The 17,777-nt window shown below is 42.8% G+C and overlaps 1 protein-coding gene across 7 annotated transcripts; it reads left to right on the top strand.

Moving 5' to 3' along the window:
• The first annotated feature begins 652 nt into the window (after positions 1-652).
• On the top strand, positions 653-15,446 carry LOC104858162 (mannose-binding protein C). Of its 7 annotated transcripts, none has more exons than XM_019206658.1 (7): positions 9,192-9,221; positions 11,213-11,272; positions 11,429-11,505; positions 12,353-12,475; positions 12,879-12,986; positions 14,202-14,267; positions 15,123-15,446. In XM_019206658.1, exons 4-7 carry the CDS (start codon positions 12,419-12,421, stop codon positions 15,390-15,392), a joined length of 501 nt encoding a protein of 166 aa, XP_019062203.1. In that variant the 5' UTR covers positions 9,192-9,221; positions 11,213-11,272; positions 11,429-11,505; positions 12,353-12,418; the 3' UTR covers positions 15,393-15,446. The 7 variants fall into 7 exon arrangements, 6 of the variants coding, with proteins under 6 accessions (XP_033616476.1, XP_033616475.1, XP_019062201.1 ...); XM_019206657.1 differs by having other exon boundaries at positions 12,286-12,475; XM_019206656.1 differs by lacking the exons at positions 11,429-11,505; positions 12,353-12,475 and having other exon boundaries at positions 8,919-9,221; positions 15,019-15,446.
• Positions 15,447-17,777: the final 2,331 nt, after the last annotated feature.

Below are 17,777 nucleotides of genomic sequence, written 5' to 3'. Positions count from 1 at the left end.
ATGGGGCGGGTTATGGTGAGGAAACTGTGATAGCCAGAAGCCCTGCTCTTAAATTTGTCTTTAACTCTCTCCTTGTATATCTTTCTGTCTTGGATTTTTTTTTTTTGCCATATAATGATACCAAAAATATATATATATGACCATTTACAAATCATATCTGCCAGTGCCTTTATCTTGGACTTTTCAGCCTCCAAACTCTAAGAGAAAAATAACCTGTTGTTTAAGCCACCCAGTCTTTGGTGGTGTTATAGTAGCCTAGACTGACTTAAAGCCATTCTTTAAATTACTATTGAAACTAAGGCCTTTCCTCTTTCCGAAAGGCAAAGCGCCCCAGTCTAGAAGCTGAGCAGAAGAAAGTGAGGCCATCCTGTTCCAGGAAAAACAGTGTCCTGTGCCCAGAGACCAGGAAGAGATGCTTCCTGCCAAGCTCCATTCAAATGTAGGGCACATGGAGGTGCACGTTCAGAAGACAGAGTTGAATTTTTCTTGCCTGCATTGTCTGAGATGTGTGGCCTCCTTGGTAGTGATGAGCTGTCAGTCCTCCAAGCTGTCAGCCGATCCTGAGCCTTTCATCAGGGGTGGACTAGCCCTCTGAAGAGAGGAAATGGTTATTTCCAACCTTTTTTCAATACCTCGAAATTGCTTTTGCAGATCTTCAGCTCCTCATCATGGCTCATCTGGTCACTGGGTTTAGAACTTCCTGCCATTTGCTGTGACTCATGATCTGCCTGACAGGTAAGGACCCACAGTGTTCCACTGCTTCATGTGGACAAAATACATGCATTCCACGTCCTGTCTCCACAAAATACGTGTGTGGCCCTCTGACTGGGGCTTTTTCAGTCTGCAGCCTGCATCGCTTCAGATGACTCTTCAGTTCATCTGCCCCCTTGTTCACATCAACCAGGCTGAAATATAATTGATTTTGCTTCTATTTCCAACTGCCCCTGCAAAATCCTTCAACTTTCTTCTGGGTCCTTTGGCCTGGACATCAAAAATGATCTCCAGTTTTTGACTGGATTTTTTTGCATATCTTCTCATGTTCCATAAAAGCTGCTCATCCTTTGATTTTTAGCTCCAGAGACCAGGAAGAGATGCTTCCTGCCAAGCTCCATTCAAATGTAGGGCACATGGAGGTGCACGTTCAGAAGACAGAGTTGAATTTTTCTTGCCTGCATTGTCTGAGATGTGTGGCCTCCTTGGTAGTGATGAGCTGTCAGTCCTCCAAGCTGTCAGCCGATCCTGAGCCTTTCATCAGGGGTGGACTAGCCCTCTGAAGAGAGGAAATGGTTATTTCCAACCTTTTTTCAATACCTCGAAATTGCTTTTGCAGATCTTCAGCTCCTCGTCATGGCTCATCTGGTCACTGGGTTTAGAACTTCCTGCTATTTGCTGTGACTCATGATCTGCCTGACAGGTAAGGACCCACGGTGTTCCACTGCTTCATGTGAACAAAATACATGCATTCCACGTCCTGTCTCCACAAAATACGTGTCTGCCCCTTGTCTGGCCCTCTGACTGGGGCTTTTTCAGTCTGCAGCCTGCATCGCTTCAGATGACTCTTCAGTTCATCTGCCCCCTTGTTCACATCAACCAGGCTGAAATATAATTGATTTTGCTTCTATTTCCAACTGTCCCTGCAAAATCCTTCAACTTTCTTCTGGGTCCTTTGGCCTGGACATCAAAAATTATCTCCAGTTTTTGACTGGATTTTTTTACATATCTTCTCATGTTCCATAAAAGCTGCTCATCCTTCGATTTTTAGCTAACAGGCCCAAATATCTTACTCCTCCATGTTTTGGATCCCTGTATGGAGATCCTGACACTTTCTTCCATTTTCTCTAATTGTTTTAAGCACGTGTGTCTTAGATTCTTGGATTTGCTTTCTTCTTCTGGAGCTTGTATCTTTATTTCAAAATCAGACATTGGTTGTACTTGGCTGAACATTCCCTTATTATAGCCCATGTTTGACTGTGATAGAAATGTAATTCCTTAAACCACAGGGTTTGCTTTTGGTTTGTCCAGAACATCAAGTACTTACAAATTCTCATCTTTTCCCATCATAGTTTGAGATTTGATGATGGAATGGGAGCCAGTCCACAGAATCTGAAACTTGTTAGGGGAACACAAAATATTCACAGAGTGTTAGCTACTCTGAAGGAAGTGTACCCCTAAGGGGAAGAAGCCATGGGAAGGAAGGAGAGAACAACAGACAAGAGGCAGCCGGTGTTGAGGTGGGCCAAGGAAAGGAGCTTGTCATTTTAAAGAAATAAAGACACAAAAGGCCACACATAGGAGTGGTAGAGGCCAGGAAGCAGACAGCACAGGTTATCTGGAAGAAAATAAATGTGAAGAGGGGATTTTGGGAATTAACAGAGACCAGTAATTATCTGTGCCTAAGGCACAAATAGACAGGTGTCAGTAGTTGAACCCACAGCCACAGGGAGTATTACCTGGGCTCAAGGGCACATAGGGGCTTTGGGGTCTGGCAGGCCCTATTCACAGGGAGGAATTTCAAGGGTATCTACCTGCACTCCACAGGGTGTTTTGGAAGATTAAATGCTATGTAGTGTGTGAGATGATTAGATACAAAACTATACCCCATATCATGGGAGACATCCAATAAAAAACATGCATATTCCTGAGATTTTCAATTCTCTTGGCCAACTCTTTGGATTAGCCAAATTCAAATCCTTCCCACATTTATCCTCCTGAAAAATCCCCTGCTGACTAAGGACAGATCCCAGCTTTGTTTCTTTGATTTCCCGAAATGTCCCTTGAAAGTACTTAGTGGGTGGGTGATACCACTGAAGGTGCCCAGGTGAGATGGCACTGGGTTCACAGTGCAGATGCTGAGTGTCACTCAAACGACTGAGCAGGAGAGAACTGAGGTAGCATGCCACCTGAAACTACTCTCTTTGGAAAGGCTTAAAGGTTGGCCCCTGAGCAAAGTCTGGGAATTTATCTCAAGAGTTCCCACCCATTCTTATAATTTGTTTAGAAGAGTTCACTATACCTAAACTGTTGACCAAACAATATGATTTATTCTAAACATCTGTTTTCCTGCTGGAAGTCATTTTCATGTGTGTTAGACATATTAGGTTTATGTGACCAAAGTCAGTACAACTCTTGGACACTGAGTCTTTAATGAACTTCTCTGGTGCACCATACAAAGGTGATTGTAACATATGGTGAGTGTTTCCATTTAAAAATCATTACAGTAAATGATACATTATCATTAACACCCCCCCAAATTACCCCTTGTTTCAAACACATTTCTCATTTTTGACACTCCCTGAAGAGGTTCTGGAAGTCCTCTTTGTGAGTAGCTCTATGAGTTGTGCAGAAAAATACAGAGAATGCTTCTGCCACTGGTCATCCATCAGCAAGGTGGGATAATCAATATATTATAGTGTGTTTTCATCCACCTTATTCATCAGATCTCCTTCTTACTCTTCCCTAAAGTAAAAATGACTGTGAAGGGTAAATATTTGGAACCAGCTGATACAGACACAGCCATGACAGTAACTAAAGAAACTTAAAAAAAAAAAAAAAAAGACTTCTAGAACTGCTTCAGAAAGTGGCAGGAATATTATGGTAAGTGTTTCCAAAGTGATGCGGACTACGTCTGAAGTAGATTGATACAGCTGTAATAAAGTTTTTAAAAATTTAATGATTCCCCATCCTATGCGACTCTATCAAGAAAGCACCCTTGCAAATTTTCCCGTTTTTTTTCCAAACTTCACCCTAGGTTTCTTTTTATTTTTGTTTTTTTTAATATTTGTTTTCTATCCTTTCATTATAATAAATCATAGCTGGGAGAGAGGCCATGTGCTAAGTCCAGCGCTGTGTCCTCTTAGTGAATTATGGTCCCTGGAAGGGGCCTAGGAAGGCTCAGCCTTCTTCATTAAGAAATGTTAGTCACGACCTCATCATGTTTCAGGCCATGGGAAAGATATCGCCTGGTGACATTAAGCCCCACGTTCTCTCCTCAGACCCCAGTGACTGACACTGCCTGCTTGCATTTTTGTTTGTGTCTGAGCTGGCTTCAGGGTTAGGGGCTCTTGAGATATGCATTTGATGCATGGAGGACAAATCTCTGCGAAGACCCATGTTTCCTAAGGCAGCTCCTAAAGGATATGCTTTGGCAGTCCTACCTCCTCATATCCACCAACATCTTTTCACCCTTAAGGCTCGTGGATGGCTAGCAATGTTTCTGGGCTGGAATGAAGACTTTGGCCAAAGCTTACCCCACAGCTCAGAGCAGCAACTTCAGGGAAGAATAGCTTTGAATGAGGCCTCCACACCCCAGAGCCATCTGGCCTGGAGCAGAGCTCTACAAGTTTTCCTTTGTGGTTTAAGATTTGCAACATAGCATCTGGCGTATCCAGAAGTCTGATTGTGTGATGTCAACTGCAGCCTAAAGTTCATCCTGGTGACCAGAGCAAAATGGAAGTCCTGAAATCTTTATCCATGAGGTTTAACTTTAGAGATCAGAGCAGAGGGACCCAGTCCTCAGATCCCCAACCTCCACACCCCGTCTCAGAGAATTAACCCAAAAACAAGTGACCAGAGTGCAGGTTGTCAGGACAGGGACCAAAGTTCCGCCAAACTCATGGATCAATGTAAATTCAGGTCAAGAGCCTGAGACCAGTCCAGAGAGCAGATCCTGAAACACTGAAACCGAAACTGGTGTCCAGAACCTGGAGCCCAGACACAGAAACCTGAGAGGAGAGAGAGTGAACCGTAGGACACAGAGCAGAGAGGCCGGAGTCACTGTCTGCAAGATGCTCGGCCCTGAAAGGTCCAGGAGATCCAGATCTGGATTCAGTCTTTGGAATGCTAAGAACTCTGCTACTTGTGGCATTTACAATCCTTTTCCTTCACAGGGAATGTTCTTCCTGGATTTCTGTACTTCAGGTCTCATTCTCTTCCCAGAGAGGCCACGTCTTGTGCACAATCGTTGGGCGTTTGCTATATTACTCTCTCTCACCTGTTTCTTAAAAGTCATAGATAGAAGTATGCTAATATAAATATGTGTTTGCTTGCTTTCCCCATGAGATTGTAAGCTTACAATCAACTTATGCTCGTTTTCTCCCTAGGCCCTGTTTCAGGGCCTCACACACAGCGCCTCGCACACAGTAGCTGCCTGGAAGTAACAAGCGGAAAGAGCGAAAGGTGGGGATGCGAGTGGTGGCGCTGCCTCCGAGCTGACTGCAGTTCTCAGCGTGGCCAGAAGATGGCAGGGCTGACCCATTTTTTCCCCGGGAAATTATCAACCACTTCTTTCCCTGGAGCACTCTGCTGTTGTTCCGTGGGCCTTGCGCAGTGTGTGTGCCTCACACCACTGCATACACACACCGTGGCTACCAGTTTCAGCTCGACGGCCCGGCCCTGCTCTGGAGGGCTCTTTCAACTTTGCCTGTGGCTGCAGAGACGCTCTGGCAGGGCAAACCGGTGAACTTGGCTATCAAGTGAATTCAATTACATCTTTTTCCAGTACTGTGTGAAGCATAGTACCTTTTCTTATAGTTACTTTCAGTTATACTCTACTAAGTCTTTACACTAAGTCCCCCTACTTAGAAGACAATGTGGCACCTGTCTCCTAAATGACTCCAGAGTCTGAACCTCTTCATGTTTGCAGTCACATGACCTCGGGTGGAAACGGCCTAGACTCACACACAGAAATCCTAAACACAAGCGTGTGTGCACAAATGTATGCTCTCACCCACATAGACACACAGAAGGTGACTATTTCTGTCAACATACAGTGTGGGGTTTCAAACAGCTACATTAGAGACGCAGAAGTCCACTACTTCAGTAGCTGAGCTTGTGAATGATTATAAAGGAGCGAGCAGGGCACCTGCAAAGGTACCTGAGGACCTCGGGAGCTCATTTGAGGCTGTCACAATCTTTCCTTCCAAAAAGATCACCCTCGACTTCAGCGGAATCAAAGCTTGGCTGTTAAGTAAAGCTAGTTAAGCACAAGAATTAAAAGTGAGATAAATTTGGGAACTAGAGTGTTTCTGCCCAATTCCTTAAGTTTCTTTATTAAAATAATTATTAATATATATTAACTGCAATACTGAGGACTTTCACTGATGTTTCCACACATGCATTATATTGAGCTTTAATCATTTCTACCCTCCTTGCCAACTTCTATGTTCTTTTCTGACTCCCTTCAGTCCCCTTCTCCTTCCCTGAGGACCCTATTCTATTTTCAGGCCTCTCCCTCCATCTTGTTTGTTTCCATGTGTGAGAGAAAACACACAATACTCAATTTTCTGTGTCTGGTTTATCTCGCTTAACATCATGGCCTCCAGTTCCATTCTTTGTTCTGCAAATTACACCATTTCATTCTTTGTGGCTGAATAATATATCATTGCTTCCATATCTTATTTTCCTTATTTATCTGTGGATGCACTCCATATATTTCTAACCCACCCTAGAAGCCTTTGTTTTAAAAATGTACAAAGAAGGGGATTAGGTGATCTCATTAGTTGAAATCCAAGCATGAGATGGGCCATGACTTCTCAGTGAACCTTGACATTAAAGTCCATGCCAGTAGTTCTCTCTCTCAGGCATAGTAAGCTGCCATCCATTTCTTCCCTCCCTCTTTGCCTATTTCTGTGTCAATGAGTTGCTTTGGGGACATAGAAAGCAAGAGCGCAATCTGTGCAATGCAATTTTGAGTTGGAAAACTTTGTCCTTTTGTCATTAATGCTCTATAACTCCCATTTCAAGTCTCAATTTCTCTGTCCAAGGTTACCAAGCCCAAAAGTGTCCTTTATGCCACTGTCCCAGTTTCCCAGTATTTGCTTAGCTACATTTACCCTGGTGGTCACACTTCATATTGTATCTATTATACCAATGCTTGTATTGTTCATTTTAATATTTCTACTTCATGGTTTTCATGTCACCTCTTGCTATGTCATGTGACCCATATCTTCACTTAGGTCTTTATGACTATTGGTTGTATTTGTTCTATATTACTGCTCAGTGCTTTCCAGGTAGTGTGTGTTTCTGGTCCTGATCTTTCTCCTGAGGTGAATGTAACATCCTAAGCCCTCTCCTAATCTTGGCAGTGTGCCTGTTCTTTTTGGACATGTCTCCCTCTGCCTGGTTGCCCTTACCAGGTCCTGCCAGGGCCCTACGGGTGAGCCAAAGCAAGGGCAGAAAATGAACCTAGGCAGAAAGTGGCTCAAGAGTGAAGATGACCATGTGGTACTACCCACTGGGAAACTCTATTTCTGAAGAGTGAAGACGCATTGGTGGAAGGAGTACACCAGCCTGGGAGTGGAAGGGCCAGGGTGGAACCAGAGCAGTGAATGTTTGGGAGAGCTCCTACAGCCACACCTGTTCTCACCGCTGTGATGATCCGGCAGGTCTTGCTGTCCTATGTTCTAAGTTTACCTTTACTGCAGCTACGCCTTGTGCAGGGCCATGTACCAGGCAGGTGCAGATGTCCCTAGGTAGACAGCTGTGACCCCTTCTACCTGCCAGCCCATGAATGTAGGGACCCGTGAACTCTCTGATATATCCTACAAACACTGTGGGTGTATGTATTTGGGTTTCTTGAAAATAAAGCCCAAATGTCTTCAGATTTTTCACAGAGCTCCCAGTGAGCAAGGCAAAACTGGTTTGAGTAGAAACACAGTACACTAAAGGAGGAAAAGTATGAAAGGAAAACTATGAGACTCACAAAGGACGCTGCTGACAAAGAGAAAGCTGTCTTACACAGCAGATCATGGTGTATTCCCCTGACCATCCTACAGCACGGCAGCATGAAACAAAATCATTCCCTTATAACACAGAAAGCCACTTTTAAATCAAATAAAACTACTCTGTGAACCGCAAAGGGTTCACAAAATTCCCCTCTCCTGCTTATCAGGAACATCTGCCACTCGCTTACAAAGTACAGCTCTGTTTCGTTCTGTTTTGCTGATCTCCTGCGCAAAACCAAGATGCACCACCATGGGATTTCCCTTCTTCTTGACAGCAGCTTACACAGTATAGATGTTTTTTTCTTTAGTCTTCCCCCAAACCACCTAACACAAAACCAAATTGCATAAGTTCCTCTTTTGACAAACTGTTACAAAGACTGCCTATGGAAAAAGAAAACTAAAACCTAAAAATAATCAATTTTGTTTGACTATAACCATGTTCCTGATGGTCTTTGCTTAGAGGGTGACTCATTGCCCACTCACTGTGTTTATTTTACCAGAGCAACCCCAGGAAGAATCGAACATGGCTCAAATCTTATTTCAAAAACATAAAAACAGATTGAGCCAAGATATAAAAACTCAGTCACGAATTAAATCCCAGTCTTTTGATTCCAAATCTCAAGCTGCCTCTCCAAAATGGAGCCATCCAAGAACTCTGTTTCCAAGCTGAGCAGACTATGTACAGTCACCCTGAAAAGGAGGAAGGTCCTTGTAAGCAGGCATGGTGGTGAACTGTGCAGTGGTCTCTGAAGGGACATGTGCTGAGGGCACACCACTCCACATCCAAGGCAAAGGTTTCTCTTCCCAGAAGAGAAACTAAGGTTCTAAAGGCAGAATTTGGCCACTGTCACTCAACTAAGGAAGCAGCAGAACTGAAATTCCACCCAGGCTACAGAAAGATGGTAAAGGAGCAGACAGGCTTGCTACACATCAGAGAGGCTGTTGTACCTACGGCCTCTTAGGTGGAGGTAGATTTCTGGTGTGGATGCCAGAGTGGGGTTAGTACTGGGACACCCTTAAAATCCAGAGTAAATACATACAGTAGCCTTGTCTGAGGGGTGGGGAAAAGTGGGTGATCAGGAGCTGATGCAGCTAGAGAAGGTCCTGTCATGGCAGAAGCTTCCTGGAGACTTGGAGAGCAGGAAGGTGCTCATGGTTGGGCAGCACTCAAATCTGAGTCAACTGTCAAATTGACTTCCCTCCCAGACATCCACCCTCTATTCAGTTCCAGGACAGGTCAGGATCTGCAGGGCAGTTTCCTGACCTCTAGTTTAAGTACATAGTAAAAGAAAACACAGCGATTAAAGCCAGCACCTTCAGCATGACCTTACATCAGCTATCTTACCTTACCTACTGCAGCAGGATCAGGAGCAGGGGGGAGATCTGATTACAAAAGAGAATTGAAGAGAACTAAGAAAGATACCTGCTGCCTTTCCTAGACACTGGATCTGATGATCACCATCATTGTTTTAGCCCCCCTGGACATTTTTGCAGACAGAGGTAGGTGTGCAGCAAGTGGGGAAACCAGATCCCTTCCAAGCCAAGGAGAGTCCAATCAGAAAGGACCTGAAAGGGAATAACATTCACATTCCTTCTAGTGTTCAGAGGCCTCCACCACATCCTGTCCTACACCCCCAGTCTCTATGTGAAGTTCTCGCAAAAGACTGCTCCAACACCCAGACTAACATGGCTTTTTCATGGCAGCTTCTATAGTTTGGATGTGTAATGTTTTAAAAAGTCTATGTGTTAAAGGTTTGGTCCCCAGCCTTTGGAACTACTGGGAGGCGGCAGAAGTTTAAGAGGTGGGGGCCTAGTAGGATGCTTCAGGTCCTAGAAAGCCCTGACTTGAAGGGGATAGTAGGACCCAGGTCTTGTCCTCTGTCTGTCATTTTTATTCCTGGCCAAGAGACAGAGAGCTTCCTCAGCCGTAGGCTCCTGCCACGGTGTGCTGCCTTCTCCCAGGCACAAACGCTTCAGGGCAACTGAACTCAGACTGAAATCTCCTAAACTGTGAGCCAAAATAAACCATTCCTCTTTATAAGTGACAGTGTCAGGGTTTTTGTTATTGCTGCTTTATTTTGTTTTCTTTACAGTAATGAAAAACCAATGGACACAGAAAGTACACCTGTATTAGTAATGTAGCTCAGAAAAGAATGACTTTTGCTTCCTAAGTGTACTGCTCCATTCCCTCTCCGCTGTCCTGGTTGGCCATTGTAATATGGTTCAAGCTATTTACCCACAGAGCTTTATTATTTTCTCCCCCACTTGCTGTTCTTTTGCCTTTTTTCTACCTTACTCAAATAACACTCAGATATTCATATCAGAACCCTGTATGCCCAACAAAATTTTGTCTCATTCACTTCATATCTAACCGTATCCCAAGCTTAATCAATTTCCCTTCCTAGTCCTAATTTATTTGAGATAGGGTCTCACTATTTAGTTTGGGCTGGCCTTGAACTCACTATGTATCCCAGGTTGGCCTTGAACTCAGAGCAATCCTCCTGCCTCAGCCTCTTGGGGGCCGTCCTAGTTGTTTCTTGATCCATTTGCCATTTCTCTAATTCAGCCACCATCACCTGCCCCTAAGATGATCTGTCATTCCTTGTAGGCCTGCTTTTCTGAAGTCCTGTTGCCTTCTAATCTTTCTCCACACTATATTCAGATCAAGCCTTCCTGGCTGTAATGAGGCATGGAAGGTAATGTGAAAGAAAATAATGCAGACTACAAAGCCGGAGATTGTCTGGGTGAGATCCGGACAGGTCTCTGAGACAGGAATATTGAATAGAAGAGCGGAGGTGGCCCGCAGTGCGCTGGAGGACAGGGGTATACAGGGAGGGCACATCAAGCTTAGAGTCTGAGGTAGGATCGCCTTCAGGTGTCAGTGGTAGCAAGTGGTTTTCTAGGCCTTTGTAGCTGAGTGTGTGTGCATGTATGAGCATGTCTGTGTGTGCAGCTGTTGTGCACGAGCAGATGTGTGCGTTCATACATAACCATTTGAAAACAAGGATCCTGACTATGTACTTGAACTTACATCAAGTTGTGTGGATCAGCAGTGAGAACTGGAAAAACAGATGGCAACTGAAGGAAGCACTGTGCTGCTTTAAAGCACACAATTACCCAACTCCGTGCTGCATGACCCCAGATAAGGCCCCTGGAAGGGTTTCATACAGCCCTACAAAGAGTTGTTCATTAGCCAGGAGTCATGGTACACACCTGTGATCCCAGCATTCCAGGAGGCTGAGTCAGGAGGATTGCAAATTCTAGTCTAGCTTGGGAAATTAGACTGTATCAAAATAAAAAATGAAAAAGAGAGCTGGGGATGTAACTCACTGTGAAGGCCCTGGTTGAACCTCTAATACCACAACCAAAGACTTGCTTGATACCTTGATAGTTGTTTATTAACCTGGGATGAAGGCTGGCACTAGATGCCCACTGCACACAGTTGATTGCCAAATTCTGACTCCTCCTTCACTTTGTGACATTGGCCAGAGTCCCGGGCTGGAGGCTCAGCTTCCTTGTCACAGAGCCGCTGCTGTATAGAAGCCCCATAAGTAAGTAATTTAAGTCATTTCTGGTAAATGTCTGAGGTTTTGGATTGAGATTCTCGAAGCTTACAGAAATCATGTAGAAACTGTCTTTTCTCTGCTTATGCTGGGGTGTACCTTAATTACATAAATGCGAAGATCACTGACTTTGTTTTTAAACAGAGGCATGTAGCATTAGACCCATGAGTGTGCCTGGTGAAGTTCCCTAGGAAGTGTTGGAAGACAGCTTTGAAGTGCAGGTAAAATGCTAAGGTTGAGAAATGGGGGAGGGATGGGAGGAAGGTCATCTAACTGCCAATAACTTTCATCCACAAAGTACAGGGAATACCAGCCAGGATGTACAGAGGGATCTAACACTCCGTTGGGCCAATACATTGAAATTTCTGGAGAAAATGCTCTCTGTCCACCCTGCTGAACATTGGGAGGAAAGCATCACAAACTACACTCAAATTCATTCTGGCCTCAGCTAGTGACTAACTAGTACATGACTTGATCTGAGATTAAGACGCAACTGACTCTCTAGATAACCAGCTCATCAGTGCCTGTATTGAGTAAATAAGTTAACTGGCCTTAGATAGATATAAAAATGGGATTTAAGGTTGCAATTGCACCCAAAGGGAAGAAGGAGAGAGATGGGGAGCTCTTGCAAACACCTGCGTCTCAATCCATTCCTACATTCCAGGCCAGCAGGCACAAGTGAGCTGGAACTACGGAGTCCTTTTGCCCTGTCACAGGGAGCATATTCACAATCTTCCAGTCACCACACCAGAGGCCTGGGCACTGGTGACCACCTCACAAATGTGACTCATACATTTATCAAGCCTGTTTTTGTTAAAATGCTGATCGCATAATGACACGAGGATTATTTACTTTTCCAAGTAATTTGTCTAGAGGCTATAAATGGTTCAACCATTTCTACATTGTCTATGACCATTATAGGAGAGAGGGCATTTCGGAAAACTCTGTGTTGGTTAACTGAACCAGATAGCATGATCTGTCTTGGTTTTTCCCACACCAAGGTGAGGACCATGTCTCTGTTTTCATCACTTCTTCTTCTTCTCCTGAGTATGTCGACATCTCATTCAGAAACTGTACCCAATGAGGATATCTGAACCACCTTCCCTGTGATTGCCTGTGGTTCTCCAGGATTGAATGGTTTCCCAGGCAAAGATGGACATGATGGTGCTAAGGGAGAAAAGGGAGAACCAGGTACCTGTTGGGCCATTCTTTCTCCATGACTCTTTATTTCCCAGAAGAAACTTCCTAGAGATATGAGGAAAAGAATATCTTATTTAGATAGATTGTATTTTTTCTCCATATACTATAAATCAAAGCAGAGATACAGCTCCAATTCTCTGGCATTCCAGTTTTCAACATGGCGTTTTGTGACACATGTTTGTCCTGCCTGTTCAGGAAAATGGCCCTCAGAGCAGCCTCTTCTATGGAACACAGGATTATTTCTTCTCTGGGTCATTAGATGCAGTGACTCAAATAGGTTGGCCTTCAAGTCAATATTTCCTTCTTTGAGAAGGGATTAGACATCAATCTCTTGGAAAGAAGAGAGCAAGAGTACAGCTACTAGGTCAGTCTTGTTTTCTTTGTCTTCCAATAGGTGAAGGACTCAGAGGCTTGCAGGGACCTCCTGGGAAAGTGGGGCCTCCAGCGACTCCTGGGACAAAAGGAGCAGTGGGGCCAAAGGGAGACCCTGGAGTATGTCCAGGTAAGGAAAACACCCAGAAAGGTCAGAACTGAAGGAATTAAAGGTTATGAAATCCAGAGGACTGGGTAGAAAGTGCCCCTTTCCCTTACAACGCTTCAGGAGGAAATGCCCAACTCTGCTTCTGGGCCCAGGGCCCTTGGCCCTCTCTGGTTACTAACAGCCTCAGAAAATCCTATCAATGCCTAAATAAGAATTTTTCAAGGCTTCCAGGGCCACCCTTTTATCAAGCAACACCTAGAGGATCTGAGCCCAGGTCCTCCTTCTGTGAAAACAGTCCAATGTGAGGCTTTGATTCAGGAGAGAGAAAATAGAACATCTAAGCATGTGCTTATTATGTGAGTTTTCCTTATTCACAGTACGTCAGTTGTCTTTTACTTTTTAAGAAACCAACTGAAAACATAGTGAGTTAAAAACACAATCAATTTGACACGACTCTTTGGATTAGACTCAGAAATTCTGGATTCATCTGGGCTTATGCCTGTGCCTGTGATCAATTGATGGCCCATGGTCTCCTTCACATAGCCATGTTTTTTGGGGGGTGTCATCTGGAATGATGAGGGTCACTGAGCCATGTGTCTCTCATCATCCAACAAGCTTCCAAGGGCTTGATCACAGTGGGTGCTTACAGGAGCCCCAAGAGTAGAAAAGCAGAACTTCCAGGCCTCCTGAGTATTAGAACACACACATTATCATTTTTTTTCTCCATGGTATTACTCTCAAAAAGTCACAAGCCCAGCTCAAATTCATCAAGTGTGGAAATGGACTTCATATCTGGATAAAAGAGGCTGCATCAGTGAAAGCTATGTTTACCACCTCCTTCACCCAGCTTGCCTCATGCCCTACCACCTGGACAGTGGAGGACTCGCAAAAATCATGGATCCTTCATTTATTTCAGAACAAATTTGAGAAAAACAAATGACAGAGGAAATAAAACCTCTTGAAAGACAAAAATCTTCCATTCATCCCATTCCATTCATTCTTATTTTGTGGGGAAACATGATAGTTCACAAACAGATGAAGACTAACGTTTTAGGATGGGTGAAATAGAGATTTTTTTCTACTTTTTCTTCTTAATAGTTTTCTTTTATCTTCAAAGGGTAAATGTCAATGTAAACTAAACTATTTCTATTTGAGAATAAAAATTCCAGTCCCTTAGGGTGCTGTTCTGGAACTGCATCTTACAAAATGATTTCTCACTCTGCTTTAATTTTCCAGTGTGTGGTGCTGGCAAGGCCGGTAGAGAGGAATCTCTGCAATCCGAACTGGAACAGATCAAAAAGTGTAAGCTTTCTCTCTTATTCTTCAGACAATTTAAAGTTCAGGGATGCTGAAGGCCAAGGAATACTGACTAAATACATGTGGTTTTCTAGTATCTCAATAGGTAATTCTCCTATTCTGATTTCACGAAATCCTCAGGAGGAAAAGAAACTTTTGTTAGAAATGGAATCAGGGGGAAGTTATTATTTGCACAAACACACAGAGCTAATACGTGGTGGTAGAACAAGTTTCTAAATTGAAGTCAGTCTGACCCCAGAAACCCTGATCCTGAATTTTTGCTTGCTGACAATGGGTCTCTGTCCTTTTCTTATGCTGGTGTGTAGACCTAGAAATGGAACTGAATTTGTTCCTTCTGGATGAGAAAGATATTTTTAGACATCTGTTTAGGTTCAGTAAAAGTGCAGTAGAATTTAAGAATTCTAAATTATACATGTTCAACAATTCTCATCCAAAAGGATGTAGGCTGCATGTCATTCTAAGCCTTCATTGAAAGGTTGCCATATTTAACAGATTAAAGACAATGCAAGGGTTATAGGTTTTGAATTTCAGATAAACAAACAAACTTGGGGGGGCATAAGTATTGTCCCAAATTAGGAGTTTGTTTGAATGAAAAGATTCACTGTTATGTGAATTTCAAATTTGACTACACATCCTGTATTTTATCTGGCAACACCACTGGGGAAACCATTACCCAGAGATGCCTCTCAGGCTATGCTTAAAGACAGCCAGTATCACCTACTTTTTCTCATTGTAGGGATGTTCTTCTTTCTTGGCAAAAAAGTTGGGCAGAAGTTCTTCCTGAGCAGTAATGCAAAAATGAGTTTTGACAGAGTGAAGGCTCTTTGTGCTCAATTCCAGGCCTCAGTGGCCACTCCCAAGAATGCTGAAGAGAACAGGGCCATCAGAAATGCTGCTCACGAAGGCGCCTTCTTGGGCATCACGGATGAGAAGAATGAAGGGCAGTTTGTGGATATGGCAGGAAGTGCACTGACCTACACCAACTGGAATCTTGGCGAGCCTAACAATGCCAATGCCGAGGAAGACTGTGTGATCCTCCTGTCAGATGGCAAGTGGAACGACGTCTCCTGCTCCACATCGTTTGAGGCTGTCTGTGAGTTCTCTGTCTGAAGGAACACACCCTTCAGCACCTCTTGTCCCAGAGGCCCACGCTGTGCTTTAAAAGATAAAACACACGGGCGGGGGATTTAGCTCAGCGGTTTCGTGGCCTGCTTTGCAAGAGCAAGGACCCGAGTTCAATCCCCAGTACCAAAAAATAAAAAACAAAACAAAAAAACAAAAAGAGAAAACACAGCAATGTCCCCATACCCACTACTCTGTTGCTCCATGAAGAATTAGAGAAAGTGAGAAGAATGAAAGATGGGTGCAGAAATGAGAAGCCAGAAGTCTGACGAGAGTGCAGTGAGGGCTCTGGTTCAGTTGAAAACAATAACAATGCCTGTTAATAGCAAGGAATTAATAAATAGTGAAAAGAAAGTAGGAACACTAAGTACATTTCTTGTGTTTACTGTGATCCAGACCCTACATTTTATCTTGCAGTGATTATCTGAATTAAGTTATAACTGTTTTATTTCAATCATGTTTACTTGTTTAAGCATAAAAATAAAATGTGTATATTTTCCACTCACTAAAACACTTATACTCCCATTGCAGCATTCCGTTCTCCCGGGGTAGAGGGTTTCCAGGACATTGTCGTCACCCTAACCCAATTCCGCAGCTACTCAGTCAGTCTTGGGGATTTAGAGGATCCTTTGTGTAACCTTCTGTCTGAATTGCATTTCCTTTTAATGAGAAATTAAATTATGTAAAGAACATAAATCTCAAGTGAGCATAAATTGCAATATTAATGAAATCTCACACATGTGTGCTCTTTTGTATCCACATTCTAGGTTAAGATACAGGACACTTCTAACACCCTAAAGGCTCCATTTATGATTCCTCATAATTAATATTCCCAAAGGCAAATATTCCGACCTCCATCATCATACATTAATTCTCTTTATGAATTCCATGCAGATGGATTCATATCTTCTTTCTTTTCACTTAAAATGAATTCCATGAGGTTCATTCATGTTGTTACACATAGTAGTTAATCCATTTTTCCATGTAAAATTTTACTGTCTTAATACCCTTTAGTTCACCCATTTTATTATCAATGGACACGAGGGGATTATAGGTTTTGGCCATTAACAAAAAATACTCAAGAACTTCTTTTGCAGGAGACTTTTGGTAGACATGGTGCACTAATTTCTCATGGCTATCTATCTAGGAGCAGAGTTGTTGGGTAAAAGGGAAAGCATTTATTTAGCTTTAGAAGACAGTGTCAATTTTCCAAAGTGATCACATACTTCAAACTGCAGTGTTTGTCAGCTCTGTTGTGCTGATAAACATAAGTTTTTAATTTTAAGAAAGTCTCATTTACTTATATTTTCTTTCATGATTAGTATTTTTATGTTCTTCTTTATGAAATCATTGACTGTTCTCAAATCTTGAGGATATTCTCCTACTTTTTTTCCTAAATACTATTAAATCTTTTATCTAGCCCTACAACATATCTGCTTAAGACAACACTATTTGTTGGAAACATTATTCTTCTTCCATTGAGTAAGAGTGGTACATGTATATAAATCAGGTGAATTTATACATATGAGTCTGTTTCTAGGCTCTCCACTGAATCTGTGGGTATAGATATCTAAGCTTGGGCCAAAGACTACACTGTCTTAAATATTGTGCACTATATGTAGCAGGAACCAACATGGAAGTGTAAGCCTTCCAGATTTGCTTTCTCTAAGCTACACGATCTTGAAATAAATCGTAGACTTCATTTTTCAAATTTCTTTCAAGTGAAATCTGATGAGATTTCTGTTAGGATGGCATTAACACGGTCAATTAACTTAGGCAAAATTGACAACTTACATTGAGTCTCCAATCCGTAAGCATAGTGTATCTTTTTTTTTTTTTTTTTTAAACTAGGATTTAAAATTTGTTTTTTCTTTCTGATTTTGATGTTTTTAGTTTAGGGAGCTCTTCAATGATTTGGTGGTATTAGTGTTTTTAAAATATATATTCTTAATGACTTTTTATTTTCTACTGTTGTATAGAGAAATACAATTTGTGTACATGATCTTACATTGAGAAACAATAACTGACACCAAAAATGTAAAGCAGATTATTTGGGATCACTGTTCTTAGAAGTTTTATTCGATGATCAGCGGGTGCCACACCAAGGCAGAAATGGCATGATGGGAGGGTCCGCGCTGCTGCATGTGCCATGTCAGTTGGGAAGCAGAGAGAGAAGGGAAGAACAGGGAGGGAGATACATCCGTCAGGCCATACCTACTGTGAACTGCTTCTTGTGAACAGGCTCTACTTTTAACAGCACATTCAACTATGGATTCATCAGTGATTAATCAAATGGCAAGTGTAGTGAGTTACCTCATGATGCAGTCACCTGCCCAGTGCATAACCTGAGCACTTGAGGGTTGGAAAGGGAAG

Source organism: Fukomys damarensis, unplaced genomic scaffold (assembly GCF_012274545.1).
Source record: "Fukomys damarensis isolate Sample0158 unplaced genomic scaffold, DMR_v1.0_HiC HiC_scaffold_68, whole genome shotgun sequence".
Lineage (NCBI taxonomy): Eukaryota > Metazoa > Chordata > Mammalia > Rodentia > Bathyergidae > Fukomys > Fukomys damarensis.
The sequence above is the reverse complement of the archived record's forward strand: the minus strand, read 5'-3'. Positions and strand labels throughout refer to the sequence as shown.